Below are 24,902 nucleotides of genomic sequence, written 5' to 3' on the forward strand. Positions count from 1 at the left end.
TTCCTCCCTTATAGACATCCACAAACCCAGCAGAAGCAGGCTGCAAATCTCAACTCCAAAGCAAGAACCTGACACGAACGGAACTCAACATCACAATGGGATCTTACAGGACTTTAACATTACTGCTTCTCAGTTTTTTGGGATGGACGCTGATCTCTGCCTTCAACCTGGACACAGAGAATGTTATCAAGAAAACGGGAGATGCCAACAGCTTGTTCGGTTTCTCCCTGGCCATGCACCGACAACTCCGACCATCTGATAAAAGAATGTAAGCATTTATTTTATCCTCATTGGAGTCCAGGTATCGTTTCTTACGGAGTCTGTTTCACATTTGCAGCAGGTTGAATCCAGGTACTTTGGTTGTAGAACATTTTAGTCGAGCAGGTATTTTTTTGTAATAAACTAATGGTATGTAGCTGGTTTTGTTTTTACAATATACACCATTATATATCTTATGTAGGCTATTTAAGCTGTGCTCATAGTTAATGATCATCCACCCCTCTCCATACTGTAAAGCTAAAGACATGCCCAATAGCACCAGTTCAAGTGCAGTAGATAAGGTGATCCTTAATGAATTCAATCGAAAATGACAACTCTGTCAGCATTTACCTGATGTCGTTTTAAACGCGGATTATTTATTTTCCCCCCTGCAGAACACAACGTTTTGAATACTATTTACAATGTTGACTGAAGTGCCAAATCTTAAGAACGCGCAAAATCACCGAATTGTATCATAACGTAAGCCATGTGCACTATATTCCGACAGCAATACGATAGTTTTTGTTTAAAGAAAGATTTAAATTGAATATTCACTGATAGCTCTCCTTCAATCGTCCATGAGAAGAAGTAACAATGTGCGATTAGTGAACGAATGATTCACATGAGTCGAATGTTTTCAGGCCAGGGTCTGAATGATTCGAACCGAATGAGTCTGACTCATTGACTCTCTAAGATGAAGTTTATTAGTGAATAATGACTTATGAGTTTATTTCTTAAACAAACTTATATGACAGTCAATATGCTACAAATGAGTCCTGTGGACCAGACATTTATGGTTACTTTTTGTGATTTTGAGGGTTGACACCATTATACAAAATGTAAAAAATTTGGAACAACATTAAGGAATAATAAATAATAAAGATATTTCAGAATAACAAGTCCACGAGAAAGACTGGAAAAGCCGCAACAACTCAGATATTTATGTCATTTCAGGGCATAACTTTAACCACCCAACAGTGTGCTCATTACTTGGAAATAGTATACATAATTTGGTCATTAGAGATGTCTGGTCTCCTTCTCCTTTCTCACTGTGGAGATGTCTGTTGTCCTTCATCCTTTAATTTTCAACCTCTTTGACCTCAAGCTCTGCGAGGATTAGATTGTAGGTGGGATCTTTAGCACGTAAGGTGATTTGAGACACACAGACTTTAGAAAATGTTTCTAGAACACATTGTATTGAACTTTCAGCCACGACAGTTTGATATTGTTTTTGTGGTTCACTAAAAACACACCCGTGTTGCCTTGGCAGCACCAGACACGCATTGTAAGTTTCAAGCCTAACACACAAGTGAAAGAATGCGTGCAGAAGCCTGTAACTCATTCCTGAAACTCACTACTGCCATCAACCCTGGCAGCACAGGAGACAGACTGCCAGATTGACCTCATGTTTATCCTGCAGAGAGTGAGTCCTCCAGTTATGCAAGTGACTGATGTTGAGCTGTAGTGTAACTGCTTAGAACATTGATGTGTGAGATGGACATTTACATTTGGTTATTTAGCAGATGCTTTTATCCAAAGCAGCAAACGAGGAACACCACAATCTGTTTATCATACAAGAGCCAAAGTTACTGCAATGCCAAGTTTGATGAGTAAGCAAGACTACCACAGAAACAAAACTGCAGAAAAGCAGATAAAAAGAGAGAACTTGAAGATTATATATGGAGCACATTATAGTTGTGGTTATATGTCCAGTAAAATTCAAACATCATACTTATGGTGGGCAGAAAAACAGTTAGACAAAGACAAACTGGAGTTTATTAGCAAATCATCCATCACTCATTTTAGAGCCTCCTTCAGCTAAATTGTGCAATTTGAATAGCAGCATCTGATTGTTATGATGTATTTCAAATATTTCAAACCACACCCAGAGTGTGAAAGTCACATTTTTGTGTGTGTGTGTGTGTGTGTATGTGTCTGCTCTGACTCATGTCCTCGGTGTGTATCTCATGGGCTTGGCAGACTGGCTGGCTGTGTTAGAACACAACAATTCTGCTTGTTAGTAACACATGCCCTACAGGTGTGTGTATTGCGTGAAGGTGATTCATATAACTGCAGGCCAAGGCAGGGCAGGATATGTGTTGGGGGCATTGATGTAGCATTCCTTGGCTTGTCATAGCTGGCACGATGGAGCTGCTGTCCTGGTTATAGGCAGTGTGTGTATGTTTGTCTGACACATTCGCTCTTTTGCTCAAGTGACAAATACAATTTGGGAATGAGGAGTATATATCTGCAAAGTGATTCATTCTTCTTCTGTGTGTGCTCACTACAAAAACACATAATTCTGATAATAACAAGACACTTGGATACCTCACTTCACCTGATTTAGAGGTTTTTATTTTATTTTTTTGACTGTTTAAATTAATCTAAAGAGTTATACAAATAATACTGAAGGGATAGTTCATCCAAAATTAAAATTCTGTCATTTTGTAATTTCTGTCCTTCTTATTCACTTTCTCTCCTGTTGTTCAAACCCATACAGCTTTCATTCTTGCGTGAAGCACAAAAGGAAGCTGCAAAGGAAGTAGCTTTGAACTACATGATTGTCACTAAAATACTACTTCTCACTGTTATTATAAATATTATTTCTCAATGCATTTTTTTGGTCTGATGTCTCAGTTGTCAAAGGTGTGGAATATGGATGTATGGGGATTTATTGAATTGAGTACCCTGGAGTGTAATTTTATTTTCTGTGTTACTCTGTGAAATGATCCTATTGAAACAGAGAATATGTAGAATACAGGGAAACACTAGTGCCCAGACTTTAACAGAACTTGGCAGAAAGTATGTTTAAGATCTAAGCTCTCTCTGAACCTGAGCTCTTATCTTGGCACTAGTAATTGATTGGTTTTGACTTGCCAGTACTCCACTGAAGCAGTCTGGGCTGGTGGTGCTTTCATAATGGGAGTTGTTTTGTAAGACCTTTGCAGCTCTTTCTTAACTTTCTTATTTTATTGCAGCACTTTCTCTTTTTTTCTTCTTTTTTCTGAGATTTTCACCAATATCCACCAATTTTACTCATTCAAGTGGTAAAATGCATCCTGGACAAGAGTGAAGTATCATTTACTCACCTGCCAATCAACCACTGTGCTAAAAGAAGGGTTTTAAACTGGTTTGTGCAACAATAAAAATAAATAAACACCCAACTGAAAAATTCTGACATGCACATTCATATAAACAAAAAAAGCACAGGCTGTCACAAAAAATACAGTGACAGATTATGTGAAGCAAGCACATCCAGAGTTCATCTAATGCAGGTATCTACGTAACTAAAATAACAATGAGCACTCAACCTGAAAACCAGTAACACTCTGACATTGTGCGTGAGGTTTGTAGTCACAAAATCACATAATGTTGGAATTTGAGACCCTCCTTTTGAAATCTGATCACTAGTGTTCACAGGAGACATGTTTGAAGATGCATGTCCTGGTGTAAACAGAACCTGAGTTTCTGTGGGGGCAGGGGTCTCTTTGTCTTTATCAACTTTAACAGTTGACTTTGCTCTGTAACATATTTTAAAGGTTTCTTTGGGTATCTAGTGTTTCCACGACACGTGCGTGAACAATAATAATCAAACTTATTATCTGATTTGGCTTTAACATACAGTATGGTGGAATAATGTAGCCAGCAAAAACACATTTAATATGTACAATAGTATGTTGGCCCATATCCCAGAGTGCAGTGGGTCCACTTGGGATGGAAATGGGTTACCTCTTTGGGTTTCCTCTTCCTGTGATTCTCTTAGCTTCCTGTGCAGGGGTAGGCATTAAGCTTTGTCTGAATTTGTACTTCAGTAAGAACAGGCAGCTATTGGCCTTATATTGGGCAGCTGTGGCCTAATGGTTAGAGAGTCAGACTGGTAACCCAAAGGTTGGGGGTTTGTGAGCAAGGCACCTAACCCCCAATCGCTCTCTGGGCGCCACAGCAAAATGCCTGCCCGCTGCTCTGGGTGTGTGAGTCTGCGGTTTACAGTGTGTGTCTTCACTATTCACTATTCCTAATGTGTGTGTACCAACTTGGATGGGTCAAATGCAGAGGACAATTCTGAGTATGGTTTACTTGGCCTTCACATGTCACTTTCACTTTTTTTCCCCCTCACTACTGCACTGCAATAGTCTCAAGTATTATTATCCTACTGTAGTTTGCCCACAGGATGCATCTTGCCAACCCCACTGTCATGCTAGTTCCACACCTCTCTGAGAAACTTAAACAGTGCTGCCCACTACAGTGTGCTCATGGGAAATTGGGAATGCAGGTTGACATTTGATGTGTCATGTCCCGATACCATTCCCACTTTCTCTCCCTCCCTCTTCTTTCTTTTTCAAATACATGATTTTCTATGATCACCTTGATCATGGAAATATAGTTTCCTTGATCAAAGTATAGTTGACATGAAAATAAAAACTCTGTCATCATTTACACACCCTCATATCTTTACTTTTCAAAAGACAAATGATATTTCTATAATTTTTAATGATTTCTATCCTTTCTTTGAAAGTCCATTCCACCAAAACTTTCAAGTTTCAAAATATTTATAAAGACATAGAAAAAGTAATCTATATGATTTGAGCGGTTTAATCCAAGACACAATTGCTCATACAGTATGATGAACAGATTTAATTTAGGCTGTTATTCACATCATTATGTATCAAGTAAGTATGTTTGAGCTTTTGTTTACCATATTTAATAGGCATTATTTATGTGCATGGCAGCCTGCAGTTTACTGTATCTGTAACATTCCAGGCCCTATGATAAGGGGGCCACAAAGACATAAGACTTACCATTAAGGTCTTGAATAGTATAGCCTATTGAGCCATGGAGAATGATCAACCCTCCAAAAGATCAAAGCCCCCTCCCACATTTTCTCTCAGGCCCTGTGAATATTAGCGATAGCCCTGGTTCTATCCAATGCAATATTTTGCGAATATCTACTCCTAGACCTGTAGGTAGTCATGAATGTATCATTGCCTCAAAGGGAGTCGGAAAATCTAGTTCTCTTGCAGCACCATTGTTGTGCACAGTAGGTCAGGTAATATCAGTTTGCACTCTGTATCTTTAAGCCTGGAGTCTTTGAAATGTTTGAAGCACATCTGGAGCTGTAATTCAGCTGCTGTCAGTTCATAATGTGAACCATGACACTCCAAAACTCCTCAGCAGACCCAGCTCTTGCACCATAGCAATGGCCTCCTCAGATTCTTTAAAACATCAATGCTTAACATTCCATACAAAATTATGATAATGTGTTTCTGAAATTGTTTGGCCTAGTACACTATATTACCATGATTTATTGCTTCTCAACTAAAAAATGCTTCCAGCAATGAATAACAGTGAGTAAACAAGTGTTGATTAAGAGTTGAGATAAAATATTCAGATAAAGTTTTGAATTGAAGACGAATGCGGTTTTTGGAATTATTTTAGTTACTACTCAGAAGTTCTACTCTAAGGGGCGTTTAAAAACACAAGACACAGGTCAGTGGAATGAAAAAAAAGGGCAAGGTCTAGAGGGTTTTTTAAAATTTGAACTTCTTTTAACTTGAGCGCTGCGTTTTTAGAATGCCGTGTCATGAACCAGATTCTACAAATAAAAGGGAGTGCAACGGTTAAAGACGTCCATCTAGTTTACATTGAAAAACTATGGGAAAAGTAGCGCAGTGGAATAGAAAACACATTGTGTGAACGGCCCCTAAGGCTGTGTGTCTACCAAAGTGTTTTTCCCTCCTTGTTTTCAATGGGAGCGCCACATATCTAAAAATGCCAGTAGTGTTTATTTCATGCTGTGCTTGGCATTTTTTCTTGGGTGCCGAGTTAAAAAAATGTTCAACTTTGGGTAAAACGCTTTGCTCATCACTGTCACTTTTTACCTAACCTTCCAATCACAGAGGAGGAGGGGTGGGAAAAAAGAGTTTTCAGGAGAGCATCTGACGTTTTCAGCTGGTTAAAAGCACTTTGGTGGACACACGGCCTAATGCCTGAGATACACTTTTAAAAACTCCAAAGAATTTAAAACACTAGGCATTATACACTTGCTGACTTTGTAAATGATAACAGAACGACTTAAGATCACACTCTACCAGACTTTCAAGTTGTTCTGAACGCAACAAACTAGCACATGAACATGTGCCTCATTGCTTTGAGACACATGACAGATGAAAACAATATGTTTTTTTAAAAATCAGCTCAAAACATGTTTGATATTCTCCAACTGGATGGATTCATAAAGCTAAAAATTCTGTGCTGAAATCTGTCAACTCCAACTGCCCATTATCTGGAGACTGGCTAGCTAGCTAATCAACTAGCGTCGATTCCTTCAGGCTGCAAATTGTGGCCATAGTCTAGGAAAGAGTTGTGTAGAGCATTCCAGCCTTAAGTTGTTTACGTTTCAGAAATTATTTGTTTCTACGGCAAAGCTCATAAATGCCAAAATGATTCTTGGTGTACTTTATTGGTAATGACAGCAAAATTCACATCTATTCTCTTGTAGTCAAAGAAAGTTCAACAAGAACACTGGCAAAGTGGCTTAACAGAAATTTGTGTAGAGGTTGCTACCGTTAGCAACCATTTTGTTTTTTTCATGATGTCACAGTCAAATGGGAGCTTATAATTCTGAGCTGTAATTACGTCTTTGACAAAGATATGTAAGAACAAGTTGGAAACTAAAATTATGGTAATTCTGGCATGGCACACTAAAATGCACCATAATATTTAGCTAGCAAGATTAAGTTTAATGACAATAGTGCCAGATACTCTTACACTTTCATGCTTTGTGCTCTGCCATTATTCAAAAGGTTTTAATTATAACAAAACATTGCAGTTGAAACAGATTATCGTCTATATGACTGTATTGTAAATTCACTTCCCTTTTGCCTATAAACGTTTATAACGTCAAGTATATTGCTGATTCATGAACTGATTGAAAAAATCTAGTTGGACAAACATCCAAACACGAGTGGCTAGTGCTGCAGGAGTAAAAAAAGTGTCTTGCAAATACTTTACAAGATCAGAGTAACCTTTTTCCATTTGCCAGACCTGCAGTTTTTCTTTCCTATTAAAACTATGATATAAAATGCATTAGAAGTCAAGACCATATTCTCTCTAGAATGAGTAATTGCTTAATTGTTTCTTACTCATTATGTTTCTTACTGGCATATTTAACAGATGAGACACAATTCTCTGTGTCTGTATCATGATTGAATGCCAGTGTCTGACTCTGGCCTCAGGGCACATGAAGCACTCTCTCTGAAAAAGCTCTCAGTAAATAGAATACTTGTCCTCTCTGTTCTCCCCTCCCCCACCTGCACCTCTCTCTTTCCTTCTATCACATTATCCCTCTCACTTTCTGAATCTTTCATCTTCTGTTGTGCTCTGGACTTCTTCTTTTTTTAAAGTTTTAAATAAAAATGTTTTGTTCTTGTGTGATGTTCTCTCCATTTTATTAATTTATTTACCTTGGAATTGTGGGCTTGTTTGTCCTGTAGATAAATAAATATACCAGGGCAGAACCATCTCAAAAACTGAGGCGTATCCTTGTGGTCCCATTGGTTACATTCCCGTAGGGAGTGATTAATGGAGACACATTACATTACCCACAATCACACACTACCAGACTTTCAAGTTGTTCCGAACACAACAAACTCGCACAGGAACATGTGCCTTGTTGCTTTGAGACTCAATACAGATGAAAACAATATGTGTTCTAAAATCAGCACAAAATGTGTTTGATATTCTGCATCTGGATGGATTTGTGAAGCTATAAAGTCTGTGCCCAGCATACACTGCACAATTTTATGCAAAATCTGTCAACTGCCCAATATCTGGAGTCTGGCTAGCTAACTAATCAACTAGCGTCAATTCCTCCAGACTGTAAACTGTAGCAAAAATCGAGGAAATCGAGTTGTATGCATTCCAGCCTTAAGTTGTTTACTTTTATAATTTTTCTGTTTCTACCCAAATCAGTTGGGGTTGTCAGAATGGAATGATGCTGTTTAGGAGCTGACTGTGATCCAATTTCCTGAAATGTGTAGGTCAATTACATGGGATGATGGTTCAATATAGCTTTTAATGAAATGAGGGAGTTTTGTGTGCTGTGATTTTGGAAAATATTACAACTACAGCGTATGTATCAACCGGATCTCATGAGAAAATTTACGATTTGGCAATTCCGTATAAATTTGTACGATTTGATTTCTTCAAAAATGTACGATTTTTAGAAAAAAGTAAGCATGAAGGTCAGCACCAAAACAGAACCCTCAGTGAGGCGTAATCATATCGTATGAAAATGTATGAATGAGATTGAAAAAAACGTACAATAGTTATGAATTGCCATGACAGTGTGTGTGTGTTTAAATTTTAATAAATGTTTGTCAGTAATATCTTTTGTTGTTTTTCTTTTTTATACATCATGTTAAAAGACACTAGAACCTTCTTTGTTTTTGTAGTGTTGTTGGATGTGTAATGTGTAATGTAGCGATTTTCAGCCTGTGCATTGCATTAGATTTAATGTAATCAGAAGCATTTACATCAGATATAGCAATCTGTATGCTCTTGAGAGTGGAATGAATAGCAGGTATTCAGTCGCTATTTTTGCCCAACACAGAAAAGTTTGTGTTGCCCTTTCAGAAAAACAGTGCTGTCTCTGTCTGTTTGGAAAATGTGACTCTAAAGCTATTCTCTTTTTGTGATCCAGACAGAGTCTTGGTCTATATGGTTGTTCACTCTTAGGCACAGAAGGAATTAGAAGTGATTGATGTGATTATCAGTAGATCTAGGCATGAGATACATTTCTGAAAATGAGGGGAATTCCCACCCTTAAATGCCTCATATTGGGGGCGTTATTCTATTCTTTTTAGATTCATTTAGATAAGCAAACACCTTTATTCAGTTAACCAACAACAAAAAATATGCATTTGTTTATCTGATTGCTGAAATACTCAAATTAAATGACTGCTCACACACTTGAAATGGACTGCATAGACTGTACTTCCCAAATGAAATTGAGATGAAATGATCACAAACCTAATTTTTGTCTTTAAATTTTGTCCTTATGGAACATCTTTGTATATTATTTACCCCTAATATGTTCATTGTTGTACCCTAAGGGTACATATTACTACTCCAAGGTAAAACAGTATATATACCATCTGCAAAAGGTTAAACAGTGTATGCATCTGTAAAGTTATAGGACAGTGCCAACTTTTACTCTTCCTTCAGGATTTTGGTGAGGGCATTGTGGGAAATTTAGGCTTTACTTCAGTCAGACCCTTTTTGTCTATGCCAACAAAGAGAACTTGTGTAGCTAAAATCTGTGAAGTGTTGGGATGAATGTTATCGCTGAACCAGTCAATCCAAAAGAAAAAGAATATAGCTGCGAGCAGCGATGGCGGGCCCAAGCCCGGTGGCACCGCCACCCCGGTGGCTTCAGGGCAACTGTGCACAGCGGGCAATAGGCACTTAAAACGGTTAAACATCAAAGGACTATGTCAAATTCACTCCACATTTACTGCACTACAAGGTGCCACTATAGAGCCCCTCCTCCCTGCCCATTTTCAAAGGATTACATGTGCCAAGTTTTAACATTATTCTGATGAATTTTGAAGCAAATCAGGTAAAAATAAGAGGGTGATCTCAATGTATGCTGAAAGTGACACATTTTCTGCTTCCAGTTGGTGGCGCTATTACTTTGAATCACAATAGTCACATCCATGTGATCAGCCTTGTACAACGAAGACTAAGCCGAAGTTTCATCAAAATCAATTAATGTATGCAGAAGTTATAACACTTTGTTTCCCTTTTCTTGCCATAAATTCGTTGCCTCGCCACGGCCAAACCGTTTGAGATATCCAAAATCCGTTTGCAATTAAACAACTTCAATGTGTTAGCAACAAGTTAAAAAAAGTTTGGTGTAAATTGGATAAACCCTGTAGGAGCAGTAGTATAAAATTCATAGCCTGTTTTTTCAAAAAATTAACATTCAAACCAAAATAGCTGACTTCCTGTTGGTCGGAGCTAATGAATGTAAATTAGAAAATTGTCCGGCTTGATGAGAACAATATGTGTACCGAGTTTGGTGATTGTAGGAAAAACTAACCCCCCCACTTTTGTCAAAAGGTGGCGCTACTGAGCCCCTCCACCACGCCCATTTCTATGGCTTTGTCCATGTCTACTGGTTGACAATATTGATGTGTGTGTCGAGTTTCATGCAATTTGAAGCATGTTAAGAGCCTCAAAAACACTCAAGAATATTATTACAGTTTGACCTGTTGCCATGGCAACAATATTTCAAATATCAAAAATCCTGTCATAGGTCTACATCTGCTGTGTATTGACATTACACTGATGAAGTTTGAAGCAAATCAGGTAAAAATAAGAGGGTGATCTCAAAACATTTCAAAAAGTGATACACTTCCTGCTGCCAGTTGGTGGCGCTATAACTTTGACTCACAATAGTCACATCCATGTGATCAGACTCCTATAACGAACACACTCGTGAAGTTTCATAAAGATCAATATATGTATGCAGACGTTATAACACATTTCCTGTTTCCTTTTTCTCGCCATAAATTCGTTGCCTCGCCACGGCCAAACCGTTCGAGATATCAAAAATCCCCTGGCAATTTTTAATCATCAGTGTCTTGACTTCATGCTGACCGAGTTTGGTGGCGATCGGATTAATCGTCTAGGAGGAGTATATCAAATTCCAGAGCATGCGTTTTTCAAACAACCCTTAATAGCTGACTTCCTGTTGGCGTGGTGTTTAACTTAGAGCACGAAAGTTGTTCGGCCCGATGAGGTCTATATGTGTACTGAGTTTCATACTAATACGTGCAAGCGTGTTTAATATATGGACCAAATTTTCAGACTTTTTTCAAGGGGGCGCTGTCGAGCCCCCCTGCCACGCCCGGGTACCAGCCTCTCCGGCGTCCTAATGGCCGCGGATTCCAATGTGTGTGCCAATTTTCAAGAGTTTTTGAGCATGTTAAGGCCCCCAAAAAGCCCCGGAAGACGGAAAAAAAAAAAAAAAAAAAAAAAAAAAAAAATAATAATAATCCTTAGAAGAACAAGAGGGCCCTGCGCGAATTTTCGCTTGGGCCCTAAAAAGAGCCTTTCACTCTCATACATGAAGTGAAACCAGATATACACCCTTTGAGTAGTGGATATCTTAGGTTTTCTGTGGCCTACATTTCTTTTATTCAGAAGAGAAAAGATCTTCTCGACTTCTGCTGAGTTTTTCAGTTGAAAGAACAGAATGAGTGCACAGTCCACTTTCTAATACACAGAGCGCATGTATTTTCAGTGTGGGCTGTTGAATCTGCATTGTTTCTACTGAGGATCCTACTGAAAACACCTGTGTGGGGAAATAAAGGATAATGATGCCTTGAAGCCATTTACTTGTTCAAAATCACTGTAACAAGCACTATCACCATGTAATAAACAAATATCCATTTACAAATATTGCTCAAATATTGAAAAGAGTGTAACACAGATTTACAATTTATTAGGACTATATGATCACAATTTTTACCACATTGTTGCTCATGTTTCCACAAAAAACAGTTTACTTCTTGACAAGCATATTAAAAACCCTATTTACACATGATGACCATGCCAAGTATATTATCAGCTTTGGTTACAGAGTCTCTTTTGTGTAATTTGGAGCTGCATTAGCATAAGAAGAGGAATGAAAAAACATATATTTTTAATATTTTATATTCACAATATTGCAAATCCATGAGTAAATTTCTGTTTGTTGGTTTACAGGTTGCTGGTTGGTGCCCCAAGAGCTAAAGCATTGTCCAAGCAGAAGTCACAAATTACGGGAGGCATGTACAACTGTGACATAACTTCTACCAGTCAGTCATGCCAACGAGTAATGTTTGACAATGAAGGTAATCTCAAACACATGAAAACATTATACATTATAATGAGTAACTGTATGTGTTAACTGAGGTATTTTTATTGTGCATGTAGAAAACCTGGCGAACGAAAATAAGCAAAACCAGTGGATGGGAGTTACTGTACAAAGTCAGGGACCTGGAGGAAAGATATTGGTAAGTGTGTGTGTGTATTAATTTTGAGATTTGCTAAAGAGGACATTGCTAAATATAAAAACAGAGGAAATGAGCAAACCGATAACCGATATGGTACCGATATATATATCGTGCATCCCATAGTTTTAATGCAAGTTACTGTACAGTTGCTTGGTGTCATGTCTGTATGTCCCTTAAAGAGATTTCCAAAATGAAAAATCTGTCATCATCTATTCATTCAAGCTGATTTTACAGCAATTACGGTCCAAAATGTTAAGTGTTTATCACAATAGGGCTTCTTCAGCTTTGTGTGAGGAACAAGCCGAAATATACAGTAAGTTTACTGTAAATCAAGGATTCCACCCCATAGCTTTTAAAATCATATTCAAGTCTTTTTACATGTTCAAATCAACAACCAGATAAGTGTGTACAGTTTGTCCTTCTATATTCAATTGTGTTCCAGTTTAACCAAAATTTCCCCTTTAAAAGGCTTGAATAAGGTGCACTACTTGTGTGGACTTTTAAATAAATTAATACTTTTATCCAGCTAGGATGCATTAAATTGATCAAAAGTGACAGTAAAGACATTTACAATGTTACAAAAGAATTTTATTTAAAATAAATGATGTTTTTTAAACTTTAATAATATTTTAAATTGTAATAATATTTCACAATATTACTGTTTTTACAGAGTTTTCGATCAAATAAATGGAGCCATAAGAAACTTTTAAACTTTAAAATACATTAAAAATTACAGCTGCAAGCAGCGATGAAAGGGCCCTCGCACCCGGGCTCACCGCCACCCTACAACAGCTTCCTCTTTCATGGCGAAACATCAGACTTTGTCAGGCCGCCACGGACACGTACTTCAACGAAAACTCAAGATCTCTGCAATTTAACATCACTAAGGCCTTAAGATTAGACTGACAACATATGATGTTGTTCTGGTTAAATATCTATGAGGAGTTAATCACAGTGTAAAACATATAATTTCCTGTTGCCCGCAGGTGGCGCTATGACTGTAACTGAATAATGCCATGTAGATGTCTTCAGGCCAGGACTCTAATAAAACATGAAGTTTGGCGCAGATTTGACATTGTATGCCCGAGTTACAACAGCTTCCTGTTTCGTGGCGAAACATCAGATTTTGCCGTTCAATGAAAACTCTAGATCTTCACAATTTAATGTCGCAAAGGCCTTTAGATTAGACTGACCAAATATGATGTCAATCTGATTAAAGCTCTAGGAGGAGTTTGTTAAAGTACAACGTCTGGAAATGGCAAAAACTGCAAAAAACTTTGCAGAGAATATCTCACTTCCTGTTGGGTTTTCAGATTTTGCACCCAGGGACTTTTTTGTAGGTATTGGGCTGTTACATCTGTCTACCAAATTTCATACTTGTACGTGAAACGCAGCGCGAAGGGTGCTTAATTGAAATTTAGATTGAGCCATTTTGCCACACCTAATTCTGAAACCCATATCAGATGTAAATATTCACCACTTCTGACGTGTGTGCAAAGTTTCATGAGTTTTTTGAACATGTTTAGGCCATCAAAAATGCGAGGAGACTGAGAAATTACAATAGGGTCCTCACATCATCGGTGCTCATGCTCGGGCCCTAAAAATCTTACCAAAACCTAACCCAACGAATGGGTGTTTTTTGGCTGAAATATCTTTTTGTAACAGTGCAAAGAAATGTTTTTATGTATTATTTACAGTAGTTTTGTGTCATTTATTTCACTGATTTAAAATGAACTCACACTGTTTCTCTTCAGGTCTGTGCGCATCGCTACCAGCGGCGCTTATTTGTGAACACAGCTCAGGAGCTGCGTGACGTGACAGGTCGTTGCTACGTACTAAGTCAGGATCTGACGATTAATGAAGCCTCAGATGAAGATGGAGGGGACTGGATGTTCTGTAATGGGAGAAACCGAGGACATGAGCGGTTTGGTTCATGCCAGCAGGGTCTGTCTGCCACATTCACAAAGGACTATCACTATCTGGTGTTTGGAGCACCGGGTGCTTACAACTGGAAAGGTATTGGAAGACAGGATGGATTAAAGTGTATTTGTATTTACTGTTTGTATGTATTGAAGTGTTGATGAGATCTTCATGGTAAATAGAATGGTAAATCTTGTGATTTTTGGCATATTCAATGTTCAGTGAAAATCCAGTTTCAAATAATTTGTTAAGAAATATCAATGGCCAATGTCAAACAAAACCCATAATGCCCCACGTCACTCAATTTTTGCTCCATCATGACGTTAGTACATCAGATTTTATTTGTCGGTTCATTGCATCTGACATATTCTATTTTATCCCCCACTTTTTAAACTTTGCTCCATCTCTTCACTCATTTACTTTGTCCATCCTCAACCCTTCACCCTTTTCCTTTCCTTGTTCACTCACTCCTCCAATGGATGGATGTCAGGAGTGGTGCGGATGGAACAGAAGAACAGCTCTCTGTGGGACGAAAATATTTTTGATGACGGCCCATATGAGGTTGGAGATGAAAACCGACTTGATCCAGACCTGGTGCCTGTCCCTGCTAACAGTTATTTAGGTGAGTCCATCATCACATAACATTCCATTCATCATCCATATCACCCGATCCTTGGTCCATCATGTGACTCGCTAAAGAACTCTGGTGCGATAAGATACAATTTAAACTTAACTGGGTGTCTGTAGGATGCAAGGCATTGATATGTATTGCCTTTCTTACCTTTTGTTTGGTGTTACTCCTTGTTGCATCTATTTGGCTGTTCTACTTTGTGCTTTATTCGGTACAAATCTTGTTGTGGATCTGTAGGTGTGTTGTTCATGACTAGCATATCCAGTAATCATCCTGATCAGTTTGTGTATCAGTCACGTCCCCTTCAGGTGGCCAAGGAGAACGTTTATGATGTGGCATCCAATAGCTATTTAGGTGTGTGGGATTTCCTGGACGCCAACTTTATCAATTATTTGCGTTCGTTCTGGTCATTATACATTCTATGCATCGTGTCCTTTTTGTGAACAAATGTGAATGTGTTTGCTACATTACTTTATGTTTGAGGCTGTTTTTTGTTGTTTCTTGTTTACATCCACATCGCATGGGTAAAATTATGGCGTGTCCAAGTCAATAAGAACCATGCATGTTTGAATTCATGTTGTTTGTGGGTTATCATTGCATATTCCATAATCACTGAAGGAATTTTAGTATTCTTTTGGTTAACAAATCTTTAGCTAATTTTCTGATTGGTTGCATCTGTGACAGGTTTCTCTCTGGACTCTGGAAAAATGCTGACCAAGAGAGGTCAGTTGACTATAGTTGCTGGGGCTCCAAGAGCCAATCACAGTGGGGCAGTTGTGCTTTTAAAGAAGGAAGAAGAGAAATCTTCCATGTTGACGGCTGAGTACATACTAGAGGGTACCGGACTTGCCTCTTCCTTTGGTTATGACCTTGCAGTGCTTGACATCAATGGAGATGGGTAAGATCCAAAGTACATCATTATATTATATTATATTATATTATATTATATTATATTATATTATATTATATTATATTATATATATATATATATATTATATTATATTATATTATATTATATTATTATAGCTTTTTAAAATAGTCTCATTAATCATGTTTTGCATATGTTTGTGTGGAATTAGTGTTACTTTAGTTTAGTGAATTACATGATACAGCAATTACAATGTTTTATTGTTTGTATATCAGTGTTATTTTATTATTATTTATATACTTTTATAGTATTTATTAATATTTTTAATTAATTTTGAAATGATTTAAAATTTAAAATGTATTTAAAATAAATTTTTAAATATTCAGTTTCAGCTTTGTAACATTTCTATTTAGTTTTAATTAATATTTATCTCAGTTTTAGTTTATTTTAATTTTTATTCTTTAGTATGGTAAAGGGTTAGGAACTGAGTAATTAATGACAGAATTTTCATTTTTGGGTGAACTAAACCTTTAACCTTATTTTATTTTACTTTGTTGCCAAAGCAACATTTCTAATTTTTGTTTTAGTTTTTGAAGATTAAGTTTTTCATCTACTCTTTGTATTTAATTTTTTTTATTTAATTTTATTTTATTTCAGCTTTATTTCAATGAGTACAATTTATATTTATATTATATATTACATTTTTGATCATTTTCCTACCCTGATTATTAAAACAGGTGGCAGGACATTGTAGTTGGAGCACCTCAGTACTTTATTAAAGAAGGTGATATCGGTGGGGCCATCTATGTTTACCTAAATAAGGAAGGGGCTTGGGACACGATCACCCCCAGTAGAATTGAGGGAGCCGCCAATTCTATGTTCGGTTTGGCTGTGGAAAGCATGGGAGATGTAAACCTGGATGGTTATCATGGTATGTGCTCAGTATGTAGTCGCTTCTATGAATAGAGCTAATGCAAAACACCTCAATGCTGAATAAGAACCACCTGTTTCCACGAAAGATAAATAGAGAAGAAGAGATGCCATAATCTACATAAATCATAACAAATATATTTGTTTATTTGTTAGGATCATTAGCTGTGTCCTAGAGCAGTGCCAGTCTTCCTGGAGTCCACTCCACATATAAAAAAGAAAATCTAAACCAATACATAATGCACTTATACGTGAATCTATATAGCAATGTACTTAATATTAGAAGATAGCATTTCAACACTTTTATGGTAATGATGATAATCACAAAGGTATTTGTGATGATGTAATTTATTTTACATGTGATCCTGCTGTTTTTCAGATGTTGCTGTTGGTGCTCCATATGACAGCAATGGAGCTGGAAACGTATTTATCTTCCACGGTTCACCTCAAGGCCTGACAAAAACCCAGGTTTAACCATATATTCACTTTTTTCTCTTCTTAACACATTCTTTCATTTATTCTTTATTTAAATAACATATTCAATAATTTCAGGTTCTTGGAGGAAAAGATCACAACGTGAAACTCTTTGGATACTCTCTTGCTGGGAATATGGATTTGGACAGAAATTCTTACCCTGATCTGGCTATTGGATCTCTCGCTGATTCAGTGTTTGTGTACAGGTATGATCATATTGATAGACAACGTATAATGATTTTTAAGGATTCTTTATAAACAGTGAAAGAACACTATTATATATAAATCATTGATAATATTTATCATTAATATTATAATACAAATAATTTATTAATATTATTACCATGTATTCTTATATCTCTTCATTTTATTAAATGGTGTAAAATGGCAACAAAATCTAGTATTCATTTAGCACTATGGATGAATGATTATGGGTCTTACACTATAGGGCACGGTCAGTTATCAGCATCGAAAAGACTGTCACCACCACACCAAAGGAGCTAGACCTCACTAAGAAGAACTGTGGAGACAATATATGGTGAGAGAATTATAAACAAAACAAACAATCCTTAAACATATTACCAAATGGTAAACCTTGTCTGAAGCAAAGTTTTATTGTGTGTTCTAGCCTTGACGTGAAAGCCTGTTTCAAATTTTCAGCCAACCCCAAAACCTACAATCCTACCTTGAGTAAGTACATGTTTCTAATTTACCTTCTCAGTAATTGTTTATCTGTGTTGTCCAGAATTTCATCTCCATAAACAAATACCAATGTTTTTGTGTTGATTTGTATTGTATGATGACCATGTCTTTTCCCTTCTGTAGAGGTGGCATACACTATCACGGTTGAATCTGATAGGAAGAAACTTAAACTTCCTTCTAGAGTCATCTTCACCGAGAGCTCAACCAATGAGTATGAAAGCAAAGGGATCGTAGAGCTCAAGGGTCAGGGCGCAGAAAACTGTGTTACGAGAAGCCTCAAACTGCAGGTACAGCAGCCCTTTAAGCTGGATCAAAAGTAGCTTTGTTTAAGTTACAACAAAAAGTTGCAGGGGGCAATTGTGACAATAAATCAACACATGCTTAGTAAAGAATGTTTTTACCTTAAACCGATAGTTCACCCAAAAATGAAAATTCTGTCATCATTTACTCACTCTCAAGAAGTTCCAAACCTGTATGAATTTCTTTGTTCTGCTGAACACAAAGGAAGATATTTGGAAGAATGTCAGTAACCAAACAGATCTCGCCCCCCATTGACTACCATAGTATTTATTTTTCCTACTATAGTAGAGATCTGTTTGGTTACTGACAGTTTTCCAAATACCTTCCTTTGTGTTCAGCAGAACAAAGAAATTCATACATGAACTACTTGAGAGTGAGGGTGAACTATCCCTTTAATATAGGGAAAAGGAAGAACTGCCATCTAGTGGTGATTAAATTGGTATTATTTTTATATCAGGTGTGTAAATTATGTTAATGTCTTTTAATAATGCAAGTATATTATGTACAAAGGAAACTCTAAAAGACAAACTGAGAGGTATTCCCATTGAAGTCTCTGTGGAGATCCAGAGCCAATCCTCACGCAGGAAAAGACAGACTGCACTCCCTAACCTGCTTCCCATCCTCGACTCCAACCAAAAAGCCACTGCCACCAAAGTAATTACCATCTTCTTAACCAATCAACAATAATCTTGTTTTCTTTTCAGCTATATAACATAATTATATTAATAATATATTACATACAATACCATAAAAAAAAACAATAATATTGCGAAATATTATTATTACAACAATTGTTTTAATATTTTTTTTAAATCCAATTTATTTTTTGTCATGGCAAAGCTGAATTTTCAGTATCATTACTCCAGTCTTCAGTGTCGCATGATCCTTCATAAATCATTCTAATGTGCTGATTTGCTGCTCAAGAAACATTTCTTATTATTTATCACAGTTGAAAAATGATTGTAACAAGTCTTTACTGTCGCTTTTGATCAATCTAATGCTACATTGTTGAGTCCTGAAATTCTTTTAAAAATCTTACTGACTCCAAACTTTTGAATGCTAGTGTACTATCTTATATTAATCATAATTGTATTAAAAAGTCATATTAATTACACAACCATATCAGATAAATGTATGTTGAGTTGCCTATTTAAAATAAACATTTTTCGGTAACACTTTATTTTACAGTGTCATTGTTACACACATTACTGTCACTGTAGTAATAACTAGAAATTTTGCAAAATTACATGCAATTAACCTGAATCCTAACATTGAACCTATAGTACGTACATGCAGTTAATCATTATTACTCAGTACTTAAATGTATAATTACACTGTAATACTGACACCTTAAAATAAAGTGTAACCCATTTTTCTATTTTCTGTTTGTTACTCTTGATTGAATCTACAGTTTTGATCAATTTTACAACAACAACAACAAAACATCAACTTTTACAGTTTTCTGCTGAAGTAAACCTCTACCAATCACTCATATCTAATTCAGTATTCTGAATCATACTGGCTTTCAGGTTCATTTCATCAAGGAAGGATGTGGTTCTAACCATTTATGTCATAGTAACCTGCAACTACAGTATAAATTCCACAACAGGGAACCAAACAGAGACATCTTTAATCCATTACCTGAGTGAGTTTTACTATCATGTCAATTAAATGACTTTAATGTCATATTATCATCATGTTTTTAATATGTCAGAGAACACTCATCTGCACACTCGTGTCTCGTTAAATTGACATCAGTTGTGTAATTCATGAATGAGAATGAGTACCTACACTCTTTTTTATCAAAGCCTATGGCAAAAGGAAGTGGCATGTAATTTTAATCTCTCTGTTTCTCTTTCCTCGCAGAGAAAATGGAGTTCCGATTTTTTCTCTTAGCGATCAGAAGGACATTGTCCTGGAGCTCAATGTGATCAACCCGGGTGACGATGCTTATGAAGCACAGCTGATCGCCTCGTTCCCCAAATCCCTCTCTTATTCTGCCGTTCGCACTAAATCTAGTGTAAGTCCAGCTGACAGATATCTACTTATTGTATGTTATTATTATTAAGAATTATTATTAAGTGCTTCTGAATCTTTCAGGATAAACCAATCAACTGTTTAGCCAATACGAATGGGTCACAAGCAGATTGTGATCTTGCAAATCCATTCAAAAGAGATGCCGAGGTGAATATTTAAAATTATATTTGACATTAGTATTTTCAGTGTGGACTTAACCTTCATGAAAAAACAAAACCACTTTTTCAGACAACTTTTTACATCATTCTAAATACGGGAGGAATTTCTTTGGATACCACTGAAATTGAAATTGACCTCAAACTCAAAACGTGAGTAACTACAACTCAATAAGATACAAGCACATTATCAAAGCTAATTCAGTAATTTCTTCCATCTTTACAATGTCAGTATTCATATATTGATGTATCCGTTTTGTTTTTGCAGGACAAGTGAGCAGAAGAACTTACCAGAAGTCAAAGCCAAAGCCATTGTTAAGATCCAACTGCTTTTGTCTCTCACAGGGTAGGTTTGCAAATTGCAGTATCATTTCTCAGTTACACTTCTGATGATGATATTATCAATTTCCTGTCTTTGTAACATCATATACGGTCATCATGTATCGTCTTCAGGGTAGCTAAGCCATCTCAGGTCTACTTTACTGGAGAAGTTAAAGGAGAGAGTGCCATGAAACTGGCAACTGATGTTGGCAGTCCAATTGACTATGAATTCAGGGTAACTATTAGATATCCTAACATCATTTAATGAACTTTGTATATTTACAATACTTCCTTTGATTGTATGAGTATTTCTTTAAGTGCATTCTAACTGTTAAACACGTGATTGTATTTAATAGCCTGTTAAACTATGTATCTTGTTAATGATACCGACTGACAGGTTACAAACTTGGGCAAACCTCTTAAGTCGTTTGGCACGCCATCTATGATTATCCAATGGCCTAAGCATAACTCCCAAGGCAAGTGGCTGCTGTACCTCATGAAGATTACCTCAACCGGTTTAGACAGCTTCAGCTGCTCCAATCCAGAAGAGGTCAACAAACTCAGTTTGAAGGTAGTCCTAATATCTTATCTTTAGTTTTCCCTCATGTTTTATAAATACATTAGTTGTCTCTATAAAGGAATCAACTGATTATATGTTCTGCTTCACGGTTATCTAGGAGCCTTCAGTGTCACGAACTAAACGTGAAATTGGGGAAACTCCGGCAAAGGAGGGAACAGTCTCCCAATTTACTGACAAGAGGAAATACACCGTTTTGGTAAAGTCACTAAAACATTCAGAAAGTATTCAGACCCCCTTTTTTTTTCTTTTGTATTTTATGTTGCAGCATGCTGTTCACAACATTCTACACTGAATTACTCACTTATTTGTGATTTGTACTTTGCAAATGTATAAAAAAAAAACAAAAAAAAAACTGAACACATTGACAAGTATTCAGATCCTTGAAACAATAATTAAACACATTTAAGCATAAGGCTGCAAAATGGGTCTGAATTTTTTCAGAATGCATTGTATGTATTTCCTTGGTGAACTTTTATCACTGATAATCAGCCTCTTGTTTCTAATCACTGGCTTGTTGTTGTATTTTTTAGTCCTGTGAGGATGGGGCGGAGTGTATAACATTCAGATGCCCTCTAACAGGAATGGACAGCAATGCGGTCATTAGCCTGAGAGCTTACCTTTGGAATGCTACCTTCCTGGAGGTGAGTGTGATCTTTCATTTTTAAATGTATACATTTATTCAAAAACACATGGACAACGCAATCCATTCTGAGATTTGTAGATTTAAATGATGAGCTGGATTTTAATTTCTGAATTAAATTTCAGAATATGTATTGAGTAAAAAATGTCAGGGTGATAAAAAAAAGAAGAAAAAATCATTAAAATAGTGAAATTCTTGAAAATAAACTTTATTTGGTAACACTTTACAATAAGGTCTCATTATTAGGGCTGGGACAATAAATGGTTGAATCGCGAATCGAGAAATGATTCTGGATCGATTCTGAGATTTTCCAAATGCATCGCGATTCTCTCTCGAATCGATTCTGAACTTAGTTTTTAACAGCATAATTATATCTATATTATTATTATTTAAAAAAATATTTTAACAAAACTGCTTCGTTGCTTAATAATATTAGAAAAAAAATGAGTTTGGGTCAAGGTAAAATTATGTGGTGGGATTAATAATTCATGAAGTCTGTAAAAATACTTTTACTTTGCAAACTATGTTTACAAACCTTTTGTGAAAACCATATGAGATGAGTTCACTCATGTATTCAAGATGTATTTTTGTTTTTTTTTTCTTGATGGTTAAATCCCATAAATCATTAAATCATAAATCATTTTTTTTTCTTGACAATGACAAAAGTTTAAAAAAAAAATGAAACCAACATGAATACAGAGAGAACATTTCTAATAACTATCTGTCCTTTTTAAATACTTTGCCTTTTCTTCATCATGGACACTATATGTCATTGACCCTTATCATTTGTAAGTATACTTTTGCTAATTTCAACTATTTCTTACAGGAATATGCAAAATTGAACTACATCGATATTATTGTCAAGGCATCACTCGATTTTAAGACCTCAGCTTCAAATATACAGCTGAAGAATGAGCCAGCACAGGTGAGGACATTTAGAGCATTCATACATTCTCCTTCCATAATTTGTGCCATGTTCTATCAATTTGACTTGATATGCAGAGCTTAAAAAAATAACGCACTCCGAAATACAATTTGTCTTGTTACAGGTGCGCGTTACTGTGTTTCCCGAACGCAAAGTAGCACAGTATGGTGGTATGCCCTGGTGGGTTATTCTGGTGGCCATTTTACTAGGACTCCTCTTGTTGGGCCTACTGGTCTTCCTGCTTTGGAAGGTAAGGTCACATGACTAAACAACCACAATGGGTCACAACCTGACCCATTTAGGACTAACCATCACTTTTTTCAACATTGACAAGGTGTTAAAAAAATTTCATTCATATGACATTAAGGATTTAAAACACAAACCTTTACCCCTTTTAGTGTGGTTTTTTCGGCAAAAGCGGCAAAGATGGTAACGAACCTGAAAAAGAGAGGCTGACTTCAGATGCGTAAAGAGAAACAGCCAGAGAACGAGAACCTCTTTCTTAGGGTAAAAGAACTCACAGATCAAGTTGACCTGTGTGCTCAGAGCTAGCATGAAGTGCTGGATTAGCCCATGCTAACCTACTTTAGTCTGATGTTCATGCTGAATGTCAATGCCAAATGTGGGATAATGGTGGCAGTTTCCATGGCTTTCATTGCTCAGACATAAGCAAAATGCTATGAGGAATGCAAACTAATCATGTATGAAGTCGTTATTGTTGGAAAAGGGTTTATACATGTTTGCGTTCACTCTTACTCAGCTTCAGGTGGAACTTGCACATTTCTCTGGCCTGCTTGGGTTATTTACCGGAGCATCTCTCTTGCTTTCAGCACATACGGTTCTTGCTTATGTCTTCTTTAAAACATTGAATGTTTTGTTCTGACCTCATGCTAGGCATGCTGCACACACTGCAAACATCACTATGTCTTTGTTTGTGCTCATTTTCCTGTATAAATAATGCCGTTGAGCATTGTTAGCATGACGCTATGCTAATTGCTTGTTTTTCTGAACAGTGTGGATTTTTCAAACGTTCCAAGTATGATGACAGCGTACCCAGTTATAACGCTGTGCGGATAAAGAGGGAAGAGAGGGACTATATGCCGGGGAAAGAGGAAATGGATCCTCCGGAGAAGAAACAATGGATGACTTCTTGGAATGAGAATGAGAGCTACTCATAGCTAAATGCTAAACTGATTGAAACCAAAGACTCCCTTCCTAAGGCCTTTAATGCTTACTTTTGCACGCACTGATATTTTCTTCTTGTTAATATTCCATCAAAACATGAAAGGAGACATTTGAAATTCTCGGGATGGGGATTTTTAAAGATTTTATTACAAAATAGTGTCTGGAAGACTATAGTGAACAAGGATAGGAAAAAAAAAAGGTTTTGTTTTATATAGAAATTAGCTTTCGTGTTCTACCCCATTACCATATCATATTTTAAATTCACTTCAATAATGTATATACATTTTATGTATTTATTTTCAACAGATGTTTCTGTTGTACAAAGGCCAAAGATTTAAAACTTTTGTTTTGTTTTATGAATGGCTTGTGTGGGCCTGAACTTTTTGATATCCAGCTGCCTGGATGAATGTAAATATTTGTGTCTTTCAAATGTTTTTTTTTTTTTTTCTATTTGTTGCTTATTTGTTAAAACCAGTCAGGTACATATTTCATTTTCATAGGCAGGTTTTCACTGTACTTCAACTACTACAACTGGGACAGATTTTATTAGCAACTACTTTGTTATAATCAGATGTCTGATATAATGTCAGTTGACTGCTACAATCCATGATCAGATCAGCTTTTAAATGATTTTTTTTACCTTTTGAAGGTCATTTAAAATTATCTTTGTATAAATGTGAAGTTGCTTTTATTTTTAAAAACAGCATCTGTTGGCAAAGCAAATGCTCAAATAATGGAAAGTATTAATTCTGTTTGTTTGTAAAGTGATGTTGAATTGGACAGTTGTATTTTTTAATTTTTAGCCACTTACAAATGTATTAGCTCACACAAAATTGACACTGAAGTAATGAAATTGATTATTAGAGATTAGTTTTCATTTTCCAAATAAAATTTTTTCCTGGTCTTAAAATTGA

General features: G+C 36.4%; 1 protein-coding gene across 2 annotated transcripts; it reads left to right on the forward strand.

The window, feature by feature from the left end:
• On the forward strand, positions 1-24,902 carry itga6b (integrin, alpha 6b). 2 transcript variants are annotated; one of them, XM_048197125.1, is made up of 26 exons: positions 2-268; positions 12,031-12,158; positions 12,241-12,320; positions 14,075-14,336; positions 14,731-14,862; positions 15,556-15,769; positions 16,477-16,670; positions 17,049-17,137; positions 17,222-17,349; positions 17,592-17,681; positions 17,772-17,833; positions 17,969-18,132; positions 18,656-18,799; positions 19,675-19,790; positions 20,012-20,165; positions 20,246-20,329; positions 20,411-20,490; positions 20,606-20,683; positions 20,791-20,893; positions 21,056-21,229; positions 21,336-21,434; positions 21,769-21,879; positions 22,705-22,803; positions 22,928-23,053; positions 23,202-23,310; positions 23,817-23,955. In XM_048197125.1, the coding sequence occupies exons 1-25, from the start codon at positions 96-98 to the stop codon at positions 23,271-23,273; spliced, it is 3,156 nt and encodes a 1,051-aa protein (XP_048053082.1). In that variant the 5' UTR covers positions 2-95; the 3' UTR covers positions 23,274-23,310; positions 23,817-23,955. The 2 variants fall into 2 exon arrangements, with proteins under 2 accessions (XP_048053081.1, XP_048053082.1); XM_048197124.1 differs by lacking the exon at positions 23,202-23,310 and having other exon boundaries at positions 1-268; positions 23,817-24,902.

Source organism: Megalobrama amblycephala, linkage group LG7 (assembly GCF_018812025.1).
Source record: "Megalobrama amblycephala isolate DHTTF-2021 linkage group LG7, ASM1881202v1, whole genome shotgun sequence".
In the NCBI taxonomy this organism is placed as follows: Eukaryota; Metazoa; Chordata; class Actinopteri; order Cypriniformes; family Xenocyprididae; genus Megalobrama; species Megalobrama amblycephala.